Source organism: Mchenga conophoros, linkage group LG22 (assembly GCF_057382185.1).
Source record: "Mchenga conophoros isolate Kocher_MC1m ecotype Shallow Benthic linkage group LG22, M_conophoros_male_GT1.1, whole genome shotgun sequence".
NCBI lineage: Eukaryota > Metazoa > Chordata > Actinopteri > Cichliformes > Cichlidae > Mchenga > Mchenga conophoros.
Window position 1 is genome coordinate 9,278,702 of NC_140546.1, and position 16,418 is coordinate 9,295,119.

Below are 16,418 nucleotides of genomic sequence, written 5' to 3' on the forward strand. Positions count from 1 at the left end.
ACAGAAAGCTGGGTCAACATGACCCAGAACCGTGACAGTATGTATTTTGGCTCCATATACCGCCACACTGAAATATTAAGATGTGAGCAGAGAAAGCATTGGTTGCTATAATTTCAAAGCTCAAACTTCAGATGATTTCGTCTGCATATTACAAGCACTAGAGGAATTGACAACCCAAATATTCCTAAGCATCCCTCTCTACTCCTCTTCTCCTTCTCTCTGGACATCCAATCACCATTGTTGACACACAATAAGCTGATGTCCAGCCACACTTTATCATACCTCACTTTTACTCTTCAAAACTCTGTGTTTGTCAATCACTGTAATCTCAATATAATTTATTTTATTAAATCATACATGTCAAACATTGTCTGAATATTTACTTAGTCATTGTTTTTTTGTTGTCTCTGTAAAGCACTTTGAATCACCTTGTTGTTGAATTGTGCTATACAAATAAACTTGCCTTGCCTTGCCTTGCCTTGCAAGAAACTTTATTTTGATTGGTGAAACAGAGCAGCAGTACTGAAGTGTAGTAGAAAGAGTTTACAGACTTTAAGAGGTTTAATATTTTTGGTTAATGTGAGCATGATGAAAACCCTGAAAATGGATTTCAGATCTCATATAACAGTCTACATTACTGTGGAGAAGGAACAATAGAGCTTTACATTTTAGCCAGGATACCTGGATTCAGCCCTAGTGAAGGTCTTAATATTATGTTGTTATTATATATTATATTGGATGAAGCACATTTATGCAATCCTCAGTGATGTCTGTATATCCTCTGTGTATATAGCAATGGACTGTGTTCCTGAGTCTGTTCAGGCTTTTTCACTACACAACTGTGTCTGTTTTTAAGTGCTCCAAGTGCTCCAGGGTCATTAAGTGGCTTATCGGTTGTATTTTTATCCTACCTGTTTACTCAAAACCTCCTCCCTGTACAGACTTTATAACCATGTCAACTTTCTTCTCCTTTACTTTTCTCATAACTACTACACAATAGACTCCACTCTCAAAATTAAATGCATCTGTGGGTTGCAATAACCTGCAAGTTTAAGATCTTGAGCTCATCAAAATGAGAATATTTCATTTCTTTTAATTTTCTTTTTTAAAACTGAGTGATCCACTTCCACTATTCAGTAGTTTGGAAACTGAGCAGTAGGCCATTATAACATGAACCTTTAGAGTAAACATAGCAAAGAAGTATGTAAAATCATAAATATCTAAAATTTAGAACAGGAAACTTAGTAAACCGGTTTTACAAATAGGAGACCTGTAGAAATGCTACATATTAGCCTCCTGATCCCAGAAAGAAAGCTTTTTTGTTCTGTTAATTGATATTACAATTATATTTTGAATATTGACTGAATTTTCCATGTGCATATTCTGAATTAGGCCTTCTTTAATTAAAAAAAAAATAAGCTAAGATTTTATAGTTCAGGTATTCTTTGGGTTTCAGGAAGGTTCGTGGGTTAGGGTTTTTAATGTTGTGTGTAACATGTCTTCACAGTCAGCTCTGTGACCTATACCCAGAAAACAAGAAGGTATCCCAGGACAAAAGCTGGAATACTTTGTGCACATACATGTCGTCACTGTTGGTGCTAAAAAGCTCACAGTATGATTCGCTGAGCCCTCAGGTTTCAAGGTAATGTGTGTGAAAAGATTAGTGTGCTAACAGCTGGTGTTGTTTAGACTGTGTTTCTGTTCACTTTGGTGTTATCACATGCTTTATTAATGGGGTCTTTTCCATAAATGTTACCAACACTGATGAAAGGATGAAAAGCTCAAGCATCTATACATCAAATTTTCAACCACTTAACCAGTTCAGGGATGTGAGGGGCTCAAAAAAGGCAGCAGATTATTTTAATTAATTTTAAAATATAAAAGAAAGTGTTGTAATAAAATGAACTCAGACATGTGAGATAGTACAAATGAACGTGGGTTTACTCACCACACATAAATCAGTTCTGTGATCAGATTATTATTAAAACATAGGGAGCAGGAGCAAAAATACAGGAAACAAATGTAACTGTTTAAATAGATATAAATGATAAATTGAAGACAAAAAGATTTAAATTTTGTAACATTCTTCATTAATTTTCAAGTTTTTCAAAGCAAATGTTTTCTGCTGTGTGCAACATGTCTTCATATATCTAACATAACCAACAACAGTAACAACATGATCTAACTCATGTGATTGTTATGAGTTTGGATCCATCTTAGTAAATCAGAGGGACACAAATGGCTTTTACAGCACAGGCTATTCTGACTGGATTAGAACAAGGAAAACTTCCTTGTACACTTTTAATTTGAGCAGAAAGCAAGAAGGCAGTTCTAAACTCTTACCTGTAGCTTGGTCTTGTCTCTAATAAAAAAAAAAAAAAAAAATAATAATAATAATGGATTGCATGAACTGGAAACACTTGTGGAAAAAAAAAATATTAATTAGGTTTAAAAGAATAACACATAGCATATAAGGTAAGAACTGTCACGGTTCTGGGTCCGTTGGACCCAGTGTTTTGAGTTTATTATGTTTTGGTTTAATTTTGCATCATGGATTGTTTTCTTGTTCTCTTGTTGTGCTGGTGTTGATGATGATGATTATGATGATGTTTATTATTAGAGTTTCATGTTTCTGTTTATCCATGTTTTAGGAATTGTGGTCTTATGTATTGTTTGAGTTTCATGTATTATTTTCTGTGTCGAGTCTGTGTCTTTGAGTAGTGATTCATGTTTCCTGTTTTATTGTGAAAGTCTTTGTCTTATGTTAGTGTGTGCAGCTTTGTTCCCCCTGTCTCGTTAGCCCTGATCTCTCCCAGCTGTGTCTCCCTCCTGTTGCCCATTCCCTCATTACTACCCTGTGTATATAAGCCCTGTGTTTTCCCATGCTCTGTGTCATGTCGTACCCTCAGATTTTGCCTGTGTGTTTTTGTGTCAGTGGTTCACGTTCATTGCCATTGCTCAGTTTATGTTTTGTTTTATGCCAGCAATAAAGCTGAGGTTTTGAGTTACAGTTCAGTGTCTGAGTCCTGCGCTTGGATCCTCCTCTCCGCCTGCCCGCACACAGAGCCCTGACAAGAACATCAATGTGATGATAAAGGAGCAGGAAAGTGAAGAAGAAGATAGAGATTTAGTCCGATCTGAGCGGTCATCAGACAAACTACCACCCGTCACTTACTGAACAAACACTTATAGAACATAACATTTGATATAAAACAAAATGATCTGAATATGACTAAAGCATCATGGTGGTGGTTAGCACTGTCACCTCACAGAATGACGGCTCTGTTTAATCTTATCTGGAGTCTGGACAGATTGCATCTTCTCTTTGTGCCTGTATGGGATTCCTCCCACAGATTGTTTTAGTTTCTCAAAGTTTCCAGCGTGTGAACCTTTTTCAGTACTCATACTGCTAACTGTGATGACTGTCAGACCAACAGAAAGCATGTTATTTTAGGTAACCACATGTTAAAATATCACACACCTTTGGGGACTGGCTGACTCCAAAGCTCCTTTTTCTGTAACGTTTAGATGGTGGAGAGGCATGCTGGAAAATATATTACTTATATTTCCTGATTAAATGTTGACTACACTACTAATAAGCAGTGCTGGCAAAACTTTGTTGAGCAGATGTTTTGATGAGTAAGTAGTTTATGTTTTTGTGAAGCTCTGAAATATTGTTATACTTTGAAAATGTGCACTCCTACTGTAATATGTGTGTGCAATTCATCCAGCAGCTCGTCCTTTGGAAATGATTGTTTAATGTGGAATTCTATAAATGACTGTGCTTGTTTGCTACAGTGACCCATCCAGTGTGTGAAGGCCTGTGGTTAATAGACTTCTCTCTTTTGTTGCATGCTTATACACATTACAGTTGTCTTTATTTCACTTTAGTAAGGTTAAATCTGAAAATCTGGTGATTTAGCATGAACTTAATTAAATATAAGCTGTCTTCCTCTGACGTCTGACTGTGGTTGCTGTCCATGGTGCTGATCAAAAGGTGTGTGTGTGTGTGTGTGTGTGTGTGTGTGTGTGTGTGTGTGTGTGTGTGTGTGTGTGTGTGTGAGAGACTTTGGGCACTCATATTGAAGTACAAAGATGTTATATAACATATCCAGTGAAAAAGATTCATAAGTGTGAATTGTCTGATGAAAAATATGTTGTTGAATTTCCAGAGAATTCCAAAGACATATGGAAAATCTACCAGAGGAGAGCAAAACATCCAAAAAGGTTTAAATTTCAGGTCAAATTTATTAAAATAAATCAAATTATTACTTAAAATAATGAATTGATCGAATCTTCTAGAAATGAAAACTATTATTTGCTAGCGTTGTTGTCTCACAGCAACAAGGTTCTATGTCCAGTCTTTAATACAGCTGTGGTCCTCAACAGCTGTAAATGTTCATCTACCTGTATAAAACTACACTGTTGTGTTACTGAAAGCTTACATGTCCACTTTATGTCTTCTCTTAACGTTTATCGAGTGAAACTGACTCTCAACATGCAGAGTGAGTTTGCATAAGTTTTCTTAAAGATATGCTGGATGTGGTGTGATAAAGATGAAAATAATACTACTTAAAACTACCATGTTTCTCTTGTGCCTTTGTCAGGTTCATGTGTCATACCCTGTGTTTCCTGTTTTATTGTGATAGTCTCTTGTCCTAAGTGCATCATGTTCAGTTTTGCTTCCCCTTGTGTCATTAAGTGCATTCAGTTCAGCTGTTTCTCCACAGGTATCTCCACTTTGCCCATTTCCTTCTTATGTATTTATGTAACCTTAGCATTAGGTTTCCTAGTTCCTAACTGTAATAAAGTGCTTTCATGTTATGTCTCCTGCATCCTGCACTTTGGCACATGAGACGTTGGTGTAATACAGCTGTGGAAAGCATGTAGAACTGTGACAAATATACATGAAGTAACAGATACATGTTCTTGTATCTGCACTCAACTACAGTGTATGTTACAACCATCTATTAAATACTTACTGCCAATAAAGCCATTTTCTACATGCAAAACTGAAAAGACTAATATTGATGCAGTCCAGAACCGCAATATTTCATCCCTGCTTTACTGGCCATTTTCTCTGTCTGGAACTCAAAGTCAAAGTCCTACTTAATACTTTTTTTTGAGGCAGTAACCCCCCTTGCCGTTCCAACAGATGGCAAGTTAAAGACATCAAATGATTTCAAGGTGCTTAAGGAGGGGGACAGGATGTGTGATGTGACTGCTATGAGCACATTGTCATTTACTGAACTGTGGTTTTCCTTTCCTTGTAAGAAAGATTGTTTAAGCAACTTTTAAACCACATTAGAAACTTTGTGTAAAACTGAAATCCAAATATATTACAGAATACAGACAGATATATTGATGTGACGTCAGTGGAGCTGTTTGGAGTCTGGCGGGATCATGTGTCACAGTTGTGTTTTTATATAATTATTCTTTTGTACAGCACTTTGGTTCATTGTGGTTGTTTAGTACTTTACAAAAAAGCTGGTATAATAGTTGGTTATTGTTTTGTCTAACTTCTGCACATCTATTTCCTCTAAATCTTCATCAGGTGAAGATCCTGACTCTCAACATGCAAAATCAAAAAGAGGGTCAAAGGTCACAACAGAGAAAGTTGCCCTGCTGGTTCTCGGTTCCCTCCTGGCAGTTGCTTTCATTGTGATTTATCGTCTCTGTGAGTGTCGTTTCACTTCAACAGAATGACCTGATTTACTGTAGATTTAATGATGATGAAAGTTTCAGTTGGTTGAGCTGTTTTAGTCCAGCTGATGTGTTTTACTCTTTCTTAGCAGAGTTGTCGACTAACATGAACTTTTGATTTCCTTTAATCAGCTTTTGAACACATTAGAACAAAGGAAATGCTAAAAAATCTGCAAGGTCTCAAAAAGGAGTGTGAACGTGTCATCAAAAATCAAAATCTCACAGGTAAGCAGAGAGACTGGGACTCTCTTAACTCTGTTAAGAGTTCTCTCAGCTGGATGTTAATCCAGCCTTGCTTAAAGAAGTCCAGACGCTGTTCTTTCCAAGCTCCTTGGACAACTGATACAGTTGTTACTGTTATGCAAGGCTGGAACTTGGTACTTACAATAGGCAGCATCCGAGGAGTGTTAGAAAACAGTGATAAAGGTCTCCAGGAAGGGAAGAGGAAAGGAATGTACCGCCCATTCATTTTTACTGTGACGTATGAGCACATAACTTTCTTCCTTAAGCCTGAACTACCAAACATTCAGTATTGTTGCCTCTAAATCTGGACTACCTATAATCATACACAAATAAATTTATATACATAAATAAATGTGTCTAAGTGACTTTACTCCAATAGAGGTATTTTTCAGCCAAGCGGTCAGAGTATACAAAGGAACTCACGGTGACTGCAAAGCGATTTAATGTTCTAACTAAAGCCTGTAGAGTCTAACATATAGCATAAAGCTTCTGCTTTTACACAGGTGATCCCACGTGTTGATGATCAAATATTCAGGTGCATTTGATTAGCACCTCCTGCCTCTCACACTCTTGATTCTTAAATGAATAATAACGACTTGTTAATCTTTCTTTTATTATTGAAGATTATTTTTATATGTGCTGTGTATGTCAGGGGGAGATTTCTACAGCACTCTGCACTTGTTCACATTATGTTCTGTAAAGTCAATTTAAAATGAACTGTGGGTGGAAATATAAATGGGAACCCCCTTAGGAGACAGGCTTGACCTGCTTCTTTCAGGCTCCCTGACCGGTGACTTGCTACACTTTGACTTTCACAATTTGCAAGATTAAGAAAAGAGAGACGGTGTGTCATTGTAAAACAGGCCAGACTGCCAATATTGTTCTTCTGCAACAGAAAAACAAACCAGCCCATCCCCTCTCTGACCACCTTTGGACTTTGTGTTTGAACATTTTCATCATGACATTTGACCATTTTTTTTCGTCTGGTTTCCTCCTCAGTTACTTTTCTGTGCATCCACCAAGTGTCCGGCTGCGGTAAGGATTGATCTCGCTTTTATTTCAGGTGTCAGTGTCTGGTGAACAAAATAAGCAGTTAAATTGCAAAGTGCACATTATTTTTTTTTTATCTACAAGAAAATCTGTAATAAATTACGAAAAAATAACAACATGGTGAGTGTTGGCAGCATTTCGGTTTGATATTAATTGTGCCGTCTCATACATTTAATGTGTTTCTTACAGATTCTAGCTGCACAAACAATCCTGTGTTTACTCCACCTGCACTGATAGTGAAGTATGGTGACCCAGCCAATGCTACATGTGTTGTATGTGAGGTGGGATGCCATGGAAATCTTTCTGGTTTGGAGCACGCTGTGGGAAAAGTCACAGAATATATAACCACCTTGTTCTGGACAGTTGACAAACTGACTGAATGGGAAACATATGTCATGTGCTATTATAACACTGATGCTGGTGATCAGTGTTATAATAGCACTCCCAGTATAAATGTGTATCGTAAGTATGTTCATGTGACACTTGCTGGTGAGTTTTATATTTATAATCGGAATTTGATTTCTGTTGTATGTGTAAATATAAAGTCATTCTGCTGATGTTTTCAAGCCTCTAGCTTACATGTTGTTCTTTACATTTTTGTTTCTTTCCCTGTCGTCTCAGAGACTCCAGAAAGTGCCTCCATCAGCTTTGTAAACCACACTGAGATGATGTTTGAGAATCAGCAGTACACCCTGCAGTGTAGCGTACAGAACGTAGCTCCTGTTCAAAGCCTCACTGTGACCTTCTACAGAGGAAACACAGCACTGGGTCACCTACAGTCCAACAGTGAACAGAAGAAACCCGTGAATGAGACCTTCACTCTGAACATCACCTCCAATAGAGAAGATGATGGAGCCCAGTACTGGTGCAAAACCAAGCTGGAGCTGAGACCAGCTGGACCACAGCCCCCTCCAGTGGTGACATCAGAAAGTGTCAATGTTACAGCCTACTGTGAGCATAAAAGAATGAACATTTCTTTTAGATTATATTTGTGTTATTTTTGTTTTTTGCTTTTATTTAAAAAAGACATTTCCATCATAAAGCCTTGTCCTGTGTTTTTGTTTTGCTTCAGGACACTTGCTTCAGTTCCCTCGCCTCACCGTCATTCAGTTCCTCTGGAAATATTGCTGTTAATAATTCATGTGTTTTATATTATATACAGTCAGACTTCATTGAAACAGTAAGATTGATCTTATTCACTCTTTGGGGATCCTGTTCTAACTCCTGTCCCTGCTAGGATCTCCTTCCTCTATGATGGGTCATCAGATACTTTTTCTTACTGTGGACCCATTGTCATTTTTTATAGTATAGTATTTTATAGTAGTAAATAAAAAGAACTTTTCTGTCATTTAGTTGTTTTTCTTTCACTTAATTACTTTGCGAAAGCATGAACAGCCATAAGAGAAGTTCGTGCTGTAACACTTAAGAAACAGTTAAAAGTCCAAAATGTTTCTCTCCTTGCATTCAACAGCTGTCAAACCTTTTTGTAAACCTCAAAGTCTTTTTCATGTTTATTCGCATTTCTGCTCTTATTCACAAACACTTTGTTATTTGACCTCCATCAGTTTGCACTTCCAGTACATATATTCTACACAAATGTTTATCAGTTGAAGAATCAGACTCCCTTTAAACATTATATTTGTACTAAATGTGTATGTAAATATGGTGTCTGTATATTTAATGCCTATATTTGTGACTGTGTTTCTGTTGTAGTTTATTCCTGTATGAATATTAAATACTTGACTGAAAGTATTAAAAATGTATTTGCATTGCTTTACAGAAAAAGGGAAAAATCGTAGGACTGTGGGGGAAAGAGTGATTACCTCAGTTAAACAACTCGTGTAATTATATTAGGTTCATCTTTAAGGAACTCTGCATGTCTCCAAATAGCTTTGAATGTCTTTGAAATGAGAATAATACAAATAGAAAAAGAAAAAAAGTGGACACATGCAGACAAAGTAAAGAGATGAATATTCAGTAAGCTATAAAGATTCAAAGGTCTCAGTTTTTCTCAAATGTGTGTGAGGACTGCTTGTTTGTATTCTTGGATGCACTTAGTAAATCCAACAGCTCAGCTATTTGTTGTTTGTGGTTTGTAAAAGTTGCAGGAAGAACAAACTTCTTAAATAGTAAATGAAACAAAGCACAAATTCAAAGTTTTTATTTTTATTTTTATTAATTTTTTTTGTTTTGTTTGTTTTTTAACTCAAAATGTCCTGTTGTAACTGGACTTTTTGAGTTAAGAAACAGACCAAATCCCAACAACACTTCCCTCATGGTGCTTTATAATGTAAAGTCAAGACCCTACAATAATGCACAAAGACTCCAATCCCCTAGAGCAAGCACTTTGGCGACAGTGGGAAGGAAAAACTCACTTTTAAAAGAGAGAAACCTCCGGCAGACCCAGGCTCTGGGATGGGGTGGCCATCTGCCTCGGCCAGTTGGTGATGAGGGAAGGAAGTTGGGAGAAGAAGAGTAGTGATTTTTAACCACTCTGGTTTCAAAATTAAATTTAGAAAGCCCAATTGAAATGAATATTCACATGCACGTGTTGGTTCGATTTTAGCGTGCACATGAGAAAGCCCTAAAGATGATGTTTTGGCTCCTCAATTTTGCATGTTTTTTGAAGCTGCTGACGATTGCTTCATCCATTACTGGGTTTCTTGACCACATTAAGAGTATTGGAGAATCCCACCTGTCATGGAGTTCATTGTATATTGTCAGGGCGAGTTCTCCAATGTTCTCCAAGGACATTTTGTACTTTTTTGACAAAATTTTGTCCCAGATCTTCTGGAAAAGCCTCTCTACAATAAACTCGGATGCTACTGGATTCAGTGTCATCGTCTCATTTCCTTCGCTCATGGCGTGCATTACCAGATCTTTGGTCACATTTTTTACAACTTCCTTGTACTCTTGCCTGTTTTTAGAGACACTGAGTACTCTTGCTGGTAATGCCAAGAGGTGTTTGGTGAAGATTGAGACGGTAATATTGTCAAGCTGTTCCCTCAGATTAAAAATCAAAAGGTTTTCTTTGCAGTTGTGTGTTTTGCAAAGATCCTTGAGAATGGCCTTGCCCACTTTGAAAATGCTGTCGTGGGATAAATTCAAGTGTTTCTCCTCAACTTCAGGCCAGATTTTCTCAATCAGACGATGGCTGATGCAGTTAGGAGTGAGGCGCTCTGTGAAGATCTTGTATTTGGAGGAGACTTTTTCTTTGGCCAGTAAAACCACCAACTGAATAACCCAGTTGACGCGCACCTTTTTCTGCAGCTTCAGTGTCTTTTCCAAAGCTGAAGCTGAAGCCCGATTGGTCTCATCTTTGAATACAAACTGCACTTCTTCTAACACTTGTTTTTCCTGTTCAGTTTGTCTCTTTGCGTCCTCTACCATTGTCTTCTCCTCTGACAGTGCTGCCTGTGCTTCATTCACTGCTTTTTTGGCCTCTTCACACTCTTTCTTTGCCAGTTTGGTCGTTTCTTCGAGTGCATTTTTCACTTGGTTCAGTTCAGCTTTTTCTGTGGCGTTTGAAACCATCAACTGAACAGCTTTGTTGACACACAACTTTGAGGAGGAATCTGGGGTTGCCGTGTCTTTTTTCTCTGTCTCAGCCTCGGCTAATGGTTCTGTCTGCTCGTCCACTTTGTTCTGCATTTCTTTTGTGTCCTTCACCATTTTCTGCTCTTCCAGGACTTTTTTTAAATTTTCTTCCTCCTCGACCTCCAGGTCGCCCAGTGTACTCTCTGGCAGAGTGCACACTAATTCTGGTTTTGCTTGTTGGTCACTCGTTTTTGACATTTAAGCTACGATGTTACAATGAATCAAACATTCAAATATGACTGAGGGTAGCAGAACAAAATCTCATCCAGTGAATCGCTCGTGACTGTAAGAAACGTGCTGGTCCAGTGTGGGTTTCACCTGCAATTTATAGACTTGGGTTGACTGTGACGTCACGGCCTGGTTCTCTTGCCTTTCATCTTTGAACCAGGCCCCGCCCACAACAACGTTCCATATTGGCTCATTGAAAATAGGTAACGCCCACAAAGAACGGGCTGTCAGAGTTTCTGACGTCATGGCCTGAGTCTCTCTTTCCTTTAATGTTTGAAAAAGGCCCGAAAACCATTTTCACCACTTACGCAAAAGCTCTTCTCTGTGGTAGAAAACCTTTAGTTTCCACGCTCTCTTCACTTCTATCCGCCTCTATCACGTCTTTTTGCCCACTCCCAGATTATTGCCTGTGGTCCTGTGGCTTACTCATATTTCAAACAAGCGGGCGCACTGATCTATTAATGTTTCCGACACACAGTTTACTTGAAACTGCGCTGATTTTCAACAATGAATAAATGACGTCTTCGTTTTCTGTGTTATAATGAAAAAAGCTGAACTCTCCTCTGTTTAGAAAAGAACGCAATTTTTTAAATCAGCCTTAAAACCAACCACACCGATAAAATATATTTGCTGTTTTAATAACGTTTAATTGCCACTGTATGAGCTCATCTTGTGTTACATCCTTAAGAGAGAGACCTGCGGCTGCCTCCTTCCTTTGGCTCCTTGGGTGTCTTTATCTGAGCATCACTTTTGCTTCCACTATGACGCCCCTGGTAGCAACATTTAACTTTCAAGGCTGTTTACAATCAGAAAAAAAAAAGTCTCCGTTTTGAGCGCAATCAGCTCTTAGTTATTCTGACCTCACCACAGCGCCATCGACACGACGTCTGTGTGCAGACTCATGACCGTCATGTCACACGTAGTAGAACACATGAGAGAGATGCTGGTTCATCACAGCCATAAATATGTTAAAAATGAAGATATTTCACTATGTTCAGATACCGGATTTAGTGCTACATGAGGTATTTTAATAGAAAAGGCTGCGAGACAGTGTTTGGATCCCCGTTTTTTCATGTCTGCAAATCTCAAAAGTGAGTGTTAAACTTTAACCTTACCTATTCGCTGCAATAAAAATACAGATTTGTTAAAAAGTTATGTTTGTTATACACTGTAAAAAAAAAAAACGTGCTGTTTTTACAGGAAAACCCTGGCAGCTGGGGTTACCAGGGACTTCCTGTAAAAACGCTTTACAGATGCAACTTGTAAATTGATTTACAGTGAATGAATCTCAGATTAAAACTGTTAAATCTACAGGAAAAAGAAGTTAATTTCACACATAGATGTGATATATAAATACACTATTTCCTGTATCTTTTACAAGTAATAAATGCTTTTTGTGGATCCATAAACTGCAAAATTAAACAGGGAAATATCGTACAAAGAACTAATTTAAAATGGTAGAACTACGGTGAAACTGTGCATATTAAATGGAGCTGCTCTGTAAATTATACATAAAATCTATGCTGAATATTATATGTTTTAATGTAAAATTTTAACCATAACCCAGCAAATTTCTTACTGCTACGCCTACACCCAAACATGCAAAAATACACATGAGAAAACACAAGAGAGGAAAATATCACTTTTGGGAAATTTATTTTGCAGCCACATTAGCAAAATGACAGCAAATGGATCCATTTTTCCAACTAACACAATATGCAAGGCACACAGCAACTACACAATTCAATCAAAATATAGGCTATAAAAGCTGTGGAACATTCCTGCAAAGCAAGAACCATGTTCATGAAACAAGCATTTGTTAGACCCTCCACCAGAAAAAGTTAAATAACCTGTTAAGACTTTAAAACAAAAAACACATATTGTGCCAAAAATGATCATAATCACCATGCAACGCAACACGCACCCTGCTGTCACCACAACCATGGCCCTGGTCAGAAAACATCAGCAAAACCACATGGTGAAACAAACCTACACATGTGGTCTAGAAACACTGCAGTAGCAGCATGTTGTTTCTTTTCTTTTCTTATGTAAATAAAGAACATTCCTACAAAGAAAGAACATCTTCATGAATTGGCTTCATGCATTCGACCAGTAAAAGGTTCCAGTACACATTGTGGAACAAAATTAACAAAGTAAAACTAACAGTCCACAGAGAGTCAAGATTTAGGCTTAGCGCCACTCGTGGTCGGCGAGATCCTGAATCAGGGTGAGGACTCGAGGGTTCACACTGAGACGACGCTTTGAGTTTTTGTTCTCTACTTTGGTTCCTTTTTCTGGGTTTATGGAGAAGAAACACCTGTAGAATAACAATCATATAAAAGTTTATTAAGCATTTTTATAATTGATCAGTTAAAATACACATACAAAGTAAGTAAAAATTAAGTATATACATATATATATACAGTCATGGCCATGACCACGTTCAAGACAAAGTATAACCAAAATGCTGTGGGGAAGTGAACAATGCATGGTCAAAAGTATTGGCACCCTTCACGAGTGTCTTCTGCAGTGATATGTCACACTTTAGCATTGTTAAAATCCAAAGCAAAGGTTATAGGTAGTCAGACGTCAGTTGACGCTTGGTCTAGCCCTGAGTCTCGGCCAGGCTTGGACCCAGATTCAGACTATTAATGTATTTAAAAAAACCAAACAAACAAAAAAAACCAACAACAAAAAACAGAAAAAACAACTGAAACCGGCTCCAAAGCCGACCGAGACTCAGAGCCAGACCTGGACTCGAACCACATCAAAGCCAGACTCCAGATCCCAGAGTCTCAGTTATGAGAAATAACAAAGCCATATTTGTTCACCTCTGAAGAAACTCTAAAGTGGAAGCCAGCTCAGATGGATAATGGATGTTGAAATTGTAGTAGCTCCCGAACATGAGGCACAGTGCAGAAATGAAGGAGGATATGTTTGTGCTGACGAGGTGCCGATCAACACTCAGCATGTATCTTCTTGAGGAATAGCAGGACTGTCCTGTGAAGAAATTATTTAACAGGTTATATCAATAAACACGGCAGTCACATGACATTCTATAAAAAATGCACTTAAAAAAAAAAAAGAGAGAGAGAGAGCTATGAAACAGACTTACCACACATGATAATAGTGGGTGTCAGAGGCACTTGCTCCAGTTGTACCTCATCTGCCAGACATGTATCTTCAACACAGAGAAGCATGGACTCCTCCTTCTCTTCAAAGTAGCTGAGTAGCTGTTTAAGGTAAAAGAGACACATGTTTCTGAGATAAGAATGACTATCCTTCTCTGGCATATCACTGGCTGAACTAGCAGATGCCATGGTTTCATGTGTGTTTTCTGAATATTCTGTACTGTCATTTGGGGGCTGAGGACGAGATTCCTTGTACATGTCATCAATACCATCTGGGGAACAAGCTTTATGCTTCCTACACATGTGAGAAGTAAATGATGACTTTTTTGTAAACATATGCTTACAACCACTTACTGGACATGACACAGACCTGCCCCCTGCAATATGATCATTTAAGTGAGACACTAGCTCTTTCACTGTTTGAAAATGGCGGGCACATAATGAAACTGCACATTTTAAATCTGCAACAAGAGCTTTAGGAGTAGCTTGAAGTGCAGGTGCATTGTGCACACGATAAAAATGCCCCTTGAAAGCAGAGTACGTGGTGAATGTTTGGCTGCAATTGGCGCCAACACATTTAAAAATACAACAAGGCTCATTCTTATGCACTCTGCAATGTAGTACATAGCCTCTTAATGTGACCAATACCTTTTTACAAAAGACGCAGATGATCATTTTTAGTATTTCTAAAGTTTGCCTGTGCTTTTCAGCTGAACTAGCATGCTAGCGCTAGGTTATGAGCCTTGGTCTAAATATCAACTGGTGCTTTTATCTCGAAAAAACGTCGCCAAGATATTGAACTTACCGTGCAGACTTTCTGACGAACAAACACAGATCCTCAAAAAACACTTGAAATCGTATGTTTGTAATTTGTCCTAACAACGTAGTTGCTGAAAGTTCGATGTTTTCTTCTCCCGTCTTCTCTCTAGTGCTGGCTCGTTAGCTATAGTCGTGAACTAGGCGCTCTTCTCCTCCCGCCCTCACGTCATTATCCAATCAGAGACGAGCTTCAGATGCACATTCAAAATTAGGCGCGCTCAGTGCAACTGTGAGTGGCCTGAAGTAGCTTACAGCTCTGTGGAGATGAGGCACCATAGAGATCCTATGGGAGGCACTGTAAGTTTGTTTAGCCTTTAATAATGAGACATTGCTGACCTAACCCAAAAAAGTATTCTAGTCTAAGTATCACATTGCAATTAAAAGAAACATAAAGAATACAAGCATTATGACAGAAGCATTACTTAGTCGTTAAATAATAATTTCTTATTGGTTACCCTACAATAGGCTGCAAATGATTTAAGAAAAAAACATGATGTAAACAATTTTAATTGTATATTTTTATATAGCCTATAAATGGAGAGGCAACCTCTCAGGTTCACAATGACATCTTCTGTGAAAACATTTTTATTAGTCCAATCCATGACTTTGCATCATTTCATGAATCATGTTAAAAGTAGGCCCAGTACATCCATGCAGTTGTAAAGTGACTTACATATACGTCATGTGTTTTTAAGAAAAACTGACTAAAACTGTGATTTTTACAGTATTTGCATGTCAAATTAACATGATTGTTTGGTTATGAGTATTACGGTGTTTCACTGTTTTTATTCACAGTATTTGTAGTTTTAACCAATAAATTTGATTATAATCACACATTCATGTTGTAAATATAACAGGAACATTCTGTTTAAAGGTTTACAATAATTCACTGTGATCGAAACAGGAAAGTTGTGTTTTGGGGTTTACTATACATTTCTGTAGGGGTTTTACATGGTTTTTATGTCAATTTCACTGCCCTTTTTTACAGTGTAACAGTAAGAATATGCTTACCTAGTTTTGCTATGAAAATTTGTAATTGTCATGGTCCTGGGTTGCTGAATCAGTGTTTTGAGTTTATTGTTTTTATTTTCTAGTTTCTTCTGTTTTTGTATTCGTTCTTAGGGGCTGGGTCTTGTGTTTAGTGTTTCTGTTATCCCTACCTGTTTCCTTTCCTGGTGTTTTTACTTTGAATGGTAAATGGCCTGTATTTGTATAGCGCTTTACTTATAGTCCCTAAGGACCCCAAAACGCTATTCAGACATCCGCCCATTCACACACACATTCACGCTGATGGAAGGTCTGTGTCTCGTTATAGCCATTAGTTTCAGCTGTGTCCACCCCTGCGTGTCTTTTCCTAATCACCTGGTGTGTATTTCTACTGTGTGTTTGCTTCTGCTCGTCGTCGCTCCATCTGTGTTGTTTGGTAATCGCGTCTCTCTCTCCAGTCTCCGCTCTCATCCCCATATCAACTCCATATGTTTTCCCCCTGTGTCTTATTCCGTGAGTTATGGTTTCCTCAGTTTAGGTTTATGTTTAGTTCTGTCCTCGCTTTTGTTATTTTCACCGTCCACAATAAAGCTCCCATGCATCACAGCAAGTGCCTGCATTTTGGGTCCTTCTTTGCAACACCACACGACTGCTGCCCCA

At 38.0% G+C, this 16,418-nt stretch overlaps 2 protein-coding genes across 3 annotated transcripts; one reads left to right on the top strand and one right to left on the bottom strand.

Moving 5' to 3' along the window:
* Window positions 1-6,923: 6,923 nt before the first annotated feature.
* On the top strand, window positions 6,924-8,172 carry LOC146548771 (intercellular adhesion molecule 2-like; the record flags this gene model as incomplete). Its single annotated transcript, XM_085263396.1, has 4 exons — window positions 6,924-6,981; window positions 7,186-7,458; window positions 7,618-7,947; window positions 8,159-8,172. Coding segments are annotated over 4 exons (675 nt in total), but the record flags the coding sequence as incomplete, so codon positions are not given.
* A 3,868-nt stretch (window positions 8,173-12,040) lies between these two features.
* Window positions 12,041-15,753, bottom strand: LOC146548772 (uncharacterized). Of its 2 annotated transcripts, XM_085263180.1 has the most exons (4): window positions 14,758-15,753; window positions 13,937-14,054; window positions 13,653-13,821; window positions 12,041-13,138 (listed from the first exon to the last, which is right to left on the bottom strand). In XM_085263180.1, exons 2-4 carry the CDS (start codon window positions 14,019-14,021, stop codon window positions 13,012-13,014), a joined length of 381 nt encoding a protein of 126 aa, XP_085119306.1. In that variant the 5' UTR covers window positions 14,022-14,054; window positions 14,758-15,753; the 3' UTR covers window positions 12,041-13,011. The 2 variants fall into 2 exon arrangements, with proteins under 2 accessions (XP_085119306.1, XP_085119305.1); XM_085263179.1 differs by lacking the exon at window positions 14,758-15,753 and having other exon boundaries at window positions 13,937-14,751.
* Between the last annotated feature and the right edge of the window lie 665 nt (window positions 15,754-16,418).